This window comes from Pseudoliparis swirei, chromosome 22 (assembly GCF_029220125.1).
Source record: "Pseudoliparis swirei isolate HS2019 ecotype Mariana Trench chromosome 22, NWPU_hadal_v1, whole genome shotgun sequence".
In the NCBI taxonomy this organism is placed as follows: domain Eukaryota; kingdom Metazoa; phylum Chordata; class Actinopteri; order Perciformes; family Liparidae; genus Pseudoliparis; species Pseudoliparis swirei.
In genome coordinates this window covers 19,048,534-19,060,897 of record NC_079409.1, presented here as the reverse complement: position 1 = coordinate 19,060,897, position 12,364 = coordinate 19,048,534, and the positions used below count along the sequence as shown (strand labels likewise).

The 12,364-nt window shown below is 44.4% G+C and overlaps 1 protein-coding gene across 2 annotated transcripts in view; it reads right to left on the bottom strand.

Annotated features, from left to right (window-relative positions):
* Positions 1-12,302, bottom strand: part of klhl32 (kelch-like family member 32) — a 28,309-nt gene extending 16,007 nt beyond the window's left edge. The window contains exons 1-5 of one of the 2 annotated variants that reach the window (XM_056443744.1): positions 12,016-12,302; positions 10,995-11,222; positions 9,415-9,536; positions 5,743-5,923; positions 2,112-2,219 (exon numbers count right to left, since the gene is read on the bottom strand). In XM_056443744.1, coding sequence (XP_056299719.1) covers positions 2,112-2,219; positions 5,743-5,923; positions 9,415-9,437 — 312 coding nt within the window. In that variant the 5' untranslated portion in view covers positions 9,438-9,536; positions 10,995-11,222; positions 12,016-12,302. The remainder of the gene's footprint in view (positions 1-2,111; positions 2,220-5,742; positions 5,924-9,414; positions 9,537-10,994; positions 11,223-12,015) is intronic. The other variant, XM_056443745.1, reaches the window with a different exon arrangement.
* Positions 12,303-12,364: the final 62 nt, after the last annotated feature.

Here is a 12,364-nt window from a genome sequence, read left to right as displayed (position 1 = left end):
AAAGCCCTATAATACAACCAACTCACGGCGCCAGGGAGCACATCGTGTACTCGATGGAGGCTTAACGGACCTTTAGAAAAAAAATGTATTTGTATTATTAGTATTCCCATCCCAGAGTTGAATGTTCTCCGAATCAGACTAAACGTGCCCCGTGTTGCCTCTCACGCGGCAGATTCACCCTTTTTCAAATAAGATGTTGTTTGCTTCCAAAGGGCATGGAACAAACCTTTGATAATCCATTCAGCAGCGCTGCCCTACATAGGCACAAAGCCGTGACGGCATCGGCAGTAAAAGTGTGAAAATGACTTCATCATTTGTCTCCCTCGCCTCTCACGACACTGTTGACACAGCAGTGGGCTGGGATATTGTTATGCAGCAATCATTTACTTTATTTTGCTCGGGCCTCCTCGTTCTTTAGGTTTTTGGAGAACGCGAAAAGGCAGCTGCTGTTTTCAATCTGGACCGAACAAATCTGGATAGAAAGTGTACCGCTTACTTGTCCGTCCACTTATTGTAAGTGATGTAAAAAAACAGAAGGAACATCTTAGTCAGCATGTGTGCTGATTGAATCGAGCATACTATGTTCCCGCTTTGAGCATTCGCGTAAACAGATCATTAAAAATAATCAAGCAAATTTGTTCACGTTGGCTCTCTTTCTTCTTTATGTCTTCTTTCCGAGATAAACTTGTGATCAAGAGCGTCAAATACACAATTATTATTTAAAAAATTCTCAATCAGCTTTCTGACAGGCAGCAGCCTCAAAGTAATGTGACTGTAACAACTGCGAGTGAACGGCGCCGCTCTCCTCTTCACTCCAGCCCAGCCAGAGCACTTCCCGAGTCGGTTCGTAGAGCAGAGCGACAGCTCAGAGCCGCTCTCACGCAAACCGGCGTTGATTGCGCTCATCGCACTTGCATGCTTTAACCTGGAAGACGTGGAGGAAGTAGAAGGTGGAGTGGGGATGTTTTCTAAAAAAGGATTGGACTCAACTGTGGCCTCACGCCCCTCTCTGTCTTTACTCAGAAGAATGAGAGATTTACAGTCTGGGGAAAAAAATAAAATAAAGCATGTCTGTGGGTGATGACACATACATTTTGTCAAATTGCTTTTGCGACGTCCGCTGTCATCTCGGCACGCAGGGGAAATGTCATCGAAGATGCTGACTGGAGTTCCGGGCCGAGAGCAACGCCCACCACTCGCCCCTGTCGGCCTATGACATGTGGCTGAAGGATTTTTAGTGGGTCATTATTCACGGTGTGGGAGATAAGCATATTGCCCTCATCTCATCTGCTATCATCTCCACTGGGCGGACAGAGGCTCCAATCCAAGCAGAGCAGGGTGGCTCGCAAGCCTGCTGTTGACCTACTTACGCTGCCTAACCAGCTCCCTCTTTGCTCATTTCCACTATGGAAATAAAATTAGGAGTAATTACAAAGTTTCCGGCCTCTCGGTTCCACATAAGCCGCTAAGGCTGCTTATTGGAGGCAACTGGAGAAAAAAAAGGTTATTAGAAATGATGGCAAATGACTGTTTGCCGATGAGCGACCTCACCCGCACAGAACCCAACACTTTACTTCTGCCTCCTTGAATCGAATTGTGTTTCTTGTTTCTGATCCCAGAATAACATTGTGTGACCACAAAGGGCAGAGGGATGACAGTACCTGCACACGGATGGATGAAACTGGACCCAAAGGCGTAGAAGCACCTGCTGCTGCACATGTGTTACATTTTAGACAATAGTGGAAACTATTGGAATGTTTAACTGTCATGAAAATGAAAATAAAACATTCTACTCTTATAATAAACCCTGTAGTTGCTTGAAAATTCTCTTTGTGGTATTTTTATTGCCTCCACATGGCTCTCAACATGGCTGCCAGGACCTAACGGTGCGAGCAATGGTAACCGCGCTGAGTGTATATTTGGGGACGGGGGACTGTATTAGTGCTCTGAATATATTTTAAACTCTTTAAAGTTTCTATATTATAGAACCTCGGAAGATAAAGAGTTGTACATGCGAAACATTTAGCTTGTAAAGTAGGACGCATTGTTGTTAATAAAATTAATACATCCCAATAAAACCCTGTGAACTGGTTGGTCGGCTGTGGGCTCACCTGCCCCGTGTAGGCGAAGTCCAAAGCGTGCTTCAGTCCAACGCCGGTCACGCCTTGCAGAGTCACCTCGTCCGCCTCACTCTCCACCATGCACAGGCTGAACATAGCCTGATGACACACACACACACACACACACACACACACACGGAGGTCAGCTGAGGGAACACACAGATATTTTAATCTGGCATTTTTCTGCCTTTGGTATGAAAGAAAGAAGAAAAGAAAACGAGGCCACGGGGAACACTGCATTACAAACTAGAATGGGCACTCGGTAGAATGCATACCTTCGCATATCACAAGATTGGGCATTGAATTATGAAAATTTTGGCATTAGTTGCATGCCAATTGGATAAAAATTGACCGCGCTATGGTAAAAAGAAGATGTTGACCTTTTCATGACCTTGACCTTTGACCCGATCGATCCCAAAATCTAATCAAATGGTCCACGGATAATAACCAATCATCCCACCAAATTCCATGTGATTCGGTTTAATACTTTTTGAGTTATGCGAGTAACACGCATACAAATAAATAAATAAATACACCAAAACATAACCTTCCGCATTTTCAATGCGAAGGTAATAATGACCAACAATCACATTAATGGTCAAATTCAATTCAGTCCTTCCAGGTTGACTTTGTAGGCTGATCCTATTATATCTGTAAGTTGTCATTGCATTAACAGGCTGAGAAATGGGATTTGTATGTCTGCGTGCTGATAAAAACAGCAACGCAGTCCATCTCAACCTGCCAGACGCCACATCCCCCTCCGTATCGATTAGCCTGCCTCGGCCCCGGAGGGAAGCAGGAATAAATAGCACGGTACTTTCTGAAACACAGGCCCTCCTCCGTCTTTCTCTTCCTCTGTCACATGCGCGCACGCCAGCCGCTAAAAATCAAAGCGGCGGACGCGGCGTCTGCACTCTGGCCCTGCCGTGTTCCAGTCCGGCTCGCTGCTCGCTAATCACAGCTATTGACTGGTGTCACGCCGCGAGGGGGAGGACGGAGCCGTGGTCATCGGAGCGCACGCTCAGAGTGACAGGAGGGTGATGGGTCTACCTGCCTGCTCAAGGTTATGAAGCATTTTAAGGTTTATGTTTGTACTCGTGATGGTAGTGTGTGGGGGAGAGGGGGCGGGGGAGGAGTCCATATATTGATTTTGAAAAGTAAATCCAGCTTGCTGTAAGACAATGTTCTTTCCCCACGGTTTCCTCTTGTCTCGGGATAGGGATCTGGCAATTTCACGTATCTTTTTTTAATCACGGTGGCAGTTTGTAGGACAGTCACTCCGCACTATTTCTCCTCAGAGGCCGCTGTATAACCTCCAGCAGAGCAGCTCTCTCTGCCACGTGAAGACATTCACTGCTCCCCAAACTCATCCGATTCCCCGATTCATAGCAACCGTGAACTTTAACCAGGCGCCGCCCCTCCCTCCCTCTGTCTCTCCTCACCCCCTCCCTTCCCCCTCCCCCTCCCTCCTCTGACGAATGGCCCCAGTGTATTGTGAGGCTGCTGTGTCAGGAAGGGGTCAACTTGAGGTCACGCTGAGCTTTGACCGAGGCCTGCTCATCTCTCCTCGGAGCTCGGCCTTGTTGATTCACCGCCGCGCTAATTAAAAATACAATTGTCCAACGAGCACAGGAGGGCCTGTGGTTTAACCTGGTGTGTGTGTGTGTGTGTGTGTGTGTGCATGCGCGTGATACCAGCTCCGCTGTGTTCAATTTGTGCCTGAGTGTTAAACAGTAAATAGTGAAGCTGCTTATGCGTGGTGCGGCCTTGAGGCCGAGAGGGAGCACCCCTATAGAGTGTGACCCTGATGGAGGCGCTGAGGGAAAACTGGTCATGAAATATGTCAGATTTGAAACACATTGAGCCACAGAGACCCCCTCTAATAATATTATGGTTTGTCTGTGTGGGGGTGGATCATTACGTCGCACACAGTGTTTTTCTGACATGGCCTTGTCGGTCTGTTCTTATCTCAGCTAACTTGGAGCGCTGGTCATGTGATTGGACTTCTATGAAAAGAGTGTCTCAGCACTCGGCTCGTATTTCCATAGTTCCCGCAACATTTGTCATCAGGCTGTTGTATCTGAGTATGTAAGTTCATGGACGAAATTCACCCTAAAAAAAAGTCTCCGTCGTGACCGAGCTAACTGTGGATAAATATGCACTCTACTACGAGGATGTATTGCTATGGCAACAGCAGAATACAACACGTGTATTCTTGACTTACATCACTGCTGGTGTTGATCGAGCACACTTGTGTTTCTTTTATACCTGAACATGTTCTCTGCAAATATCTGGAAGAAAAATCTCCAGGAATTAAAATGTGCAATGCATCACTGACTGTAGATTACCTTCAAGGGAGTCTAATCGAGAAACACGGTATCACGGGTCGATTTACATTGTTGCATTATCGAATCATAACGACTTTAGAAGGCAGAGAGGACTGATGCCGGAAATACTACACAGTCCATCTCAATACAGCCCTCGTCCTCATAGTGAGGTTAAAGCAACAATAGAGTTCTGTGGAGTACACGTTGGACATACAGTGGTCGACACAATAATAGCTTTTGATATGAGTTCTGTCCTAGAAAATATTAGAGTGTGTGTGTGTGTTGGTGTGTGTGTTTGTGTCTCCCTGAGCCGTCCAGATGTCTCAGTAATGTGACGGCATTGGAAGAGGCAGGTGACACATTCAGGTCAACTAGTGAGTAAAGTAAGTAAAAAATAACCTACACACAGTTCAATTCGATTTATTTTGTATAGCCCGATGTCACAAATTACAAACTCCCCTCAGAGGGCTTTACAATCTGTACACATACGACATCCCTGACCTTTGACCTCACATCGAATCAGGAAAAACTCCCAAGAAATAGAAAAAAAACCTTTCAGGGGAAACAAGGGAAGAAGCCTCCAGGAAAGCAACAGAGGAGGATCCCTCTCCAGGAGCAATAGATGTCATGTGACCAGAATGAAGCACACACACACAGGAGGAGGAATAATCATCCTTGGGCAACTTGGACATGTTTAATCTCTCAAGAGGGATTATTTTCTACTTCCTGATCTGCTCCGTGTGCCTAAATCAAATCTCGTCGGTGCACTTTTCCCCATGCGGCCCATCTCAGCAAATCTCCTGTCTGGCAGTCTGACAGCATGAGTCTACCCACAGTCCCCTCCGATGATCAGGCTGGAGCCAAACACAAGGGATGGGGAAGGATGATCTACTGGAGCACTTTTAATCTCCTCTGTAAATGTTTTACCATCTGTACATGCAAACCTCACGGCCTCAAATGTAGTTTGTAAAATTTAGTTTCGCCAAGACTCTTTTTTCCCTTCTTGGCAGCATGGTAGGAGCGCCTGAAGTAGCATCTCCCCCCCACCCCTCATTCATAATCTGTGCTAATGGAGGTAGCAAGGTGCTGTTTGGCAGTTTTAACAACCCATCACACCACGTTACTGTCACCTCTATCACATTAGTGTGCGGCCCTTTAAATCAGTTAAACCATTGCGCATGCAAAAAAAGAAGAAGAGGGGCGTTAATTATAAAGACAGACAATCAAACAAACAAACCCTCCTTCATCAAACCTAGATACATGTCCAGAGTGCATCACCCTGGTACAGGACTCACCCTGAAGTAATCGCTGCAGGCTGCTAGGACCGCCTTGTGGGCGTGGAACTTCTGCTCGCCGGCCACCAGGGTGACGTCGCACAGCAAGCCGTCCTTCCTCTGCTGGTTGAGGGCAGCGAGGACCGAGTCCTGGTGGGACTTTGACTGACAGAGCCTATGTCCTGTCAGCATCTCCCTACTGCTGCACACACACACACACACAGACACACACACCTATAAGATATGTTGTTCAACAGGAGTTGGAGACTAGATGAGATAAAGCTCAGGTTCTATTAATAATAATAATAATCCAATTACTATCAATATTACTATATCGCTACTGATGTTGCTATGACTCCTGCTACTAAAACTATTCGCTAGAGAGGCTGCCTACATTTAAAATAATTCCCTTAAATTGTTAATAATACCCTAGCAATGAATTAAGTTTTCAAGAATTCTTTTAAATGTGTTTAAAATTATTTTTAAAAGGAATTATTATAAATTCGACGACTTTAATTGTTCAGCAGGAAGAGAGTACGTATTTAATTAAATTAAATTCCGTTCAATTTGTATAGCCCAGTATCACAAATGAAAAAAGTTGCCTCAGAGGGCTTTACAATCTCTACACTATTTAGGGATGGCAATGTCGGCTGGTCAGCAAATGGCATTACAATTACTATCTCAACATTTCTGGATGAACAGCCATGAAATGTGGCTAATTAGTGAATATTAGCATGCTAACATGTTAATATAGGATAGCGAACATTGTGTACCTGCTGATCTCCAGCATTAGCATTGCCATGTTGAATGTGTTGCTGGCGTTAGCATTTAGCTAAGTATGTTATCATTTAGACTGAAATGACATTTTTTCTCACAATCCAACACTTGAAATGATGAAGGCATTTGTAAAAGACACGCTAGTCTAGAGTCTAGCCGAGGTGCTAGCTCTAGACTCTGCCTTGTTGAGCTTTCCACCGCATAGTCCTCAGTTTATTACCTTCGCATTGAAAATGCGGAAGGTTATTCAATTCAATTCAATTCAATTATTTGTCCTCACATCGGACCAGGAAAATTTAGAGTTAAAATACATTCAATGAATATGACAGAGTGTATGAATAGTTCATAGTAGGCATATTCCACGATGGAGACTCCACGATCAGTGTTTTGATCGCCGTGTATTTGTATGCGTGCGTGCGTGTGTGTTATTCGCATAAGTCAAAAAGTATTAAACCGAATCGCATGGAATTTGGTGGGATGATTGGTTATTATCCGGGGACCATTTGATTAGATTTTGGGATCGATCGGGTCAAAGGTCAAGGTCAAGAAAATGTCAAAGTCGTATTTTTACCATATTTTACCAATTTCTATCCAATTGGCATGCAACTAATGCCAAAATGTTCATAATTCAATGCCCAATCTTGTGATATGCGAAGGTATGCGCTCTACCGAGTGCCCGTTCTAGTTGTAACTGTCGTGGTTTTGAAAATGGCCGCATGAGCGTGACATGAGTCTAATCTACAGATACATGACCTGCTCACATCCATGTTTTAGTTGCACTAGCAGCCTTTGTAAATTCTACATAGTGCTCCCGTCACATGGGTATAACAGTATGAAGAAGACATTTGCACCAAGAATGCAATTGAATGAATACAACATAAACAAGTGACACTTTGCTAATGTCACAAAATTCTTTACTTATGAATGAGCTTTCCATTAATCCCTAACACTTTTTAAAAGGCACTTTGTGCCCACTAGTGTGTGTCTCACAGTTCTGAAGTCAGATTATTTATGGTGGACAAGTCCACTGACTACAGAACTGGACTGAATTTGTGGATCCATGGAGCAGCAAAGATATCCTGTTTTCCAACCCATCTCCAGTCCCTCTCAGTTTATCAGCAGCACGGCACCGTGTCCAACCCAATCCATCTCTGTTCCCTTACAGTTGCAGCCGCCACTCTAAATGCTGCTGTCTGTCAGGAGGCAGCTCTTTCACCTTCATGGTGACGGTGTGCAAAACAGAGGAAACTAGAATGGGCACTCGGTAGAGCGCATACCTTCGCATATCACAAGATTGGGCATTGAATTATGAACATTTTGGCTTTATTTGCATGCCAATTGGATATAAATTGAAAAAGAAATGGTAAAAAGAAGTTGACCTTTTCATGACCTTGACCATGACCTTTGACCCAATCGATCCCAAAATCTAATCAAATGGTCCCCGGATAATAACCAATCATCCCACCGAATTTCATGCGATTCAAGAAGATTTTGACCTTTTTCATGACCATGACCTTTGACCAGATCGATCCCAAAATCTAATCAAATGGTCCCCGGATAATAACCAATCATGTTGGATGAGAAGGAAGAGGAATTACAGGATTTATTTACTCAGAGAAGCAGTATGGAGACTTGAGGACGGATGGATGCCTTGACAATAATGAACGTACGAATGAAATTATCGTTTTATAACATTCATCAGTGGCAAGCTGTACCTTGCTGATTCAAAGCATTAGCTGAGAACGTTTTTCCAAAATGCATTAAATTGCCTCTTTTTTTCCGAGACTAATAGCTATGGTCTCCGAGCTCTAACCAAGACCTTCGTGCATTCTCATTCTTGAGCCTCCGGAGTGACAAAAGTCTCACAACATTGATCTCAAATCCTACGTGCACAGAATGACCTCTGCATTTTACTCATTATAAGTGTTTTTGGAAGCTGATGTGAAGACACTTTCACATGCCAGGGGAGCATGAGGAGCCGGGGTTCGAACTTCCAACCTTATGATGAAAGGAGGACTCCCTGATGCAAAGCTTATTCTGAGTGAATCCCACATGAGCCTTTTTGCTGCTTTAAATTCAATTCAGTTTATTTTATATAGACCAATATCACAAATTACGAATTTGCCTCTGAGGGCTTTTACAGTCTGTACACATATACGACATCCCTGTCCCAGGACCTCACATCGGATCAGGAATAAATATTCACATATACACCATATCCACTATGGAGGACTTAAAATGACTTAAGTATAAATAAATAAATGCATGAATAAATATAGGAATAAATACATAAATGCTTAAATAAATGTATGAATAAATAAATACAGGAATAAATAAATGCTTAAATAAATGTATAAATAAATAAATACAAGAATAAATTTATAAATAAATAAATAGAGGAATGAATAAATATAAGTTATAACACAACATGACATCATTAAATAAATGTATTTCTACATTTCTGTAATTCTTCATTTAATAATATCTCTATTTATGTGTCCACGTACTTTAACAATTACAAAATGACGTTAGAGTGAAGTCACTGTACTAAACTTTAAAAAGAAAATAAAGCAGTTCGTATTCATGACCTATCTTTTTTTTAAATATTTAGGTCAGTAGAAAGTACCATCAGTAGGAATTAATGGACCCTTGTTTAACCTCCATTCCATCCAAACAAAAAGTGTGTTGTCAACAGGGAGGCAGTGGACCACGCACAGTGCAACACCTTCAATGAACAATATATGGTTTTTACACAGACCGTCCTCGGGTTACAGCCTAGGGAACGGGGGCTTTCTGTCCGAGGAGCAAGCGGCTCCCTCTCTGGTTGCAGACATGTCTCACTGCATGTGCACTGGCTGACTAATATGTCTGCTTGTGCCATGAGCCTTTTATAAATGGACGAACTGGGCCACTTACCTGAGGCTGGGTTCAGAAGGCATGTCGCCGGACAACGGAAGAGGAGGCGGTGGTGGAGGTGGAGGAGAAGCGCTATGTGGCTCCTGGGGACTGCAGTCTCCTCACTGGGAACATACATCAGACTGGCAGGACAAGGAGAACACGTCAGCTCTACTCAGTCCATCCACGCGACCCAGCCACACTGCGACGTGTGAAGGGGATGCAACCGACCGTCAAGCCTAATGCGGACCTGGCCCTTCACTTGTCCCTGCACTCGCCTTGACTTTGGCAATCCTCAACGCTGTTCTTCCGAGGCCTTTTCATGTGAAAGCCGCAGGCATAGACTTGAGATAAGGGGAAGTGAACAAAGCTCAGCACCTCTCCGAACAAGCTGTGAGTCCAAATTACACCGAGTTCCTCTGGTGTATTTACAACCTTGACATAATGTGCTACACACCTGCATTTGACATCCCCTCAAGTCTCCCGAAAGATAATACCCAGAAGCACAGGAGGCAAAGCAGAGGTCGACGCAGATGCACTGATATCAAAGCTGCTCTGGACGCCGTGATTAAAATACTACTCCACTCGCTGTACACAATGAGTCCCCTCTGGTCCTCTCATGTGGCTGTTCTATATGAGGAAGCCTGCGTGTGTGTGTGTCTGTGTGTGTGTTTCACCTGGAGTGTGTACAGGCAGGGCTGAGTGTACAACTGGCTGCTCTTGAGTGTAGTGCCGGGCGAGATCTTGTTATTGATCTGTTCACGAGTGACCTTCAGACACATGGCCGCAGGCCACTGCTGCTGACTGATGAGGGAGAGAAGGCCCCTCAAGTTCCTGAGTCCACACCCCCAAAACACACATGCTGTACATGTTTCATAGCTTTGGCTAAATCTGTTTTTTGATGGAGAGAGAAATAAAAGCAAATGTGGTGCAAATCAGGACTCATATGGCATATCTCTCTCTCTTTTCTCCTTGGTGATCTCTATCTGTCTCCATAGATGTCCCCGATCAGGCAGTTTATGAATTGCACATGCCATTATATTCAGCAACATGTCCCACACCTTGGGATTATTTAGAATGTCATTTTACGTATGTAGGCTACTTAGATAAATGACATGATTTGGGGCCTTAGAAAATATGAAACGTGATGCATGCATGTGGATATGTTGAAGATCTGCATGATCACAACAAGTGGACCATTGTTCCCAACTACAACACTGTAATCTACTTGACTGGGAACAACCCCGGTGCTAAATGTCTGTTTACGGTTAAGCGGCATCCACCAGCGCGAGAGGGAAGGCGTGGGTTGCCAGAGGAGCAGACACCATTAATGCATTAGCCTAAACTGTCACTTTTTCAAAAGCTCTCCAGCTGTCAAGAAGTCTCCTAGCAACTGGCCAGCGCCTCGGTCCACAAACTGTGGACGGAGAACAACCTCAGAATAATCCTGTTGCATCCATCACATGGCGCACGCCGACAAGCCACACCGACTACTCAGAGCACCTTGCGGCTGGGCAGGAATGTACTGTATTCGACTCTCTCTCGCGCTCTCTCTCTTTCACTCTCTCTCTTATCGTAATGTGCACCACAAGCTTACGCACCTGACATGAATGTTATGATCCGGTCCCGTCCCCCACTGGCGACGCCTCCGTGATAATGGTCATCTCGTGTCCGCGGTTGTTGGCGCTCTCTTCTACATCCAGGGCGCGGGGAGAGGAGGGCGCAGCGGCGAGCACAGGCGCTCAGTTATCTCGGACACTTTATTGGCTACACTGTAGCACCTAAATTGTTACATTATAACCCCGCCTCTCCGCGGCGGTCACATGAATCTGGGCATGGAGGGGAGGGAGGGAGGGAGGGGGTACAGCGCCCCCGCGTGGATAATTAGGACACGGCGAGTTGAGTGAACGTCCGTGTGTTTGCGCCTGCAGGGGCCACCAGGGGTCCTCGTAGGATCTCCTACAGTACATAATAAAGTCTCATTGATGTCCCTGTAATTAGTGGCTACTCCACTAATGTCTTATAAAAAAAGCATATAATTATGCATTCGAGCTGTATTGTTGTCTCCATGCACATTACTATTATTCCATTATCACATTTCATTTAGCTGTAAGTAGCTTTTATCCAAAGCGACTTACAATCGTATTATATTCATACACCGTAGACACAGTTACGGGGAGCAATTCAGGGATACGTGTTTTGCTTAAGAACACATCGCCTAGGGCGGGGATTGAACATTAAGTGCTTTTTAATATCAATGAAGTCCTGGATATTTCACATGTAATCTATGTGAAGTTATCTGTATAATGCCTGCAATAGCCTATTTATAAAAACATTGGATGTATCACATTGTGTGGCTATATTTTCTTCATTATCTGTATTATTTTCTGAAAATGTATTGCGGTATTTAGCAAAACTACAGCATCCTCTCCTCACCCACTCATGAGACGCCGTTTGGCGTCTAATAAACTGGAAAACGTCTTTCCTCCCCGCGACAGACTGATATGCTCCTCAAAGAACTCTGCTTCATCAAGCGCCTTCTGTTGATGGATTTTGAAAAGAAATCCACCAAATTGAACAAAAAGGAGAAAAACTACAAATGCAGTCTTAATTAATACACACCTTACTTGAATAACAGTTACGTTTAACACGAATTTCAATTGTGGACATTCCTTGCGGTTTGTATCACTGACATTTGGCCTCATAGTGTCCCATATCATGTCTGCTCCCGTGCAGCGTTCAGGTGCTCCCGTCAAAGCCAAACTTTCTGCTGCTATTGGCGTATTCACGTGCCCAATGTTCATCCATTAGTAACGGAACTCTATATTTCCCAGTCAATGTTTTCCAACAGCGCGTTTTAAGGCAGAACCCGTTCAACAAACGTACGTATCTGTTGAGCGCTCTCACCGGTTCATTGCGAAAATCACGACATTCCCAACCGCACCTGAAGGCATCTTCGTTTCACCGCAGC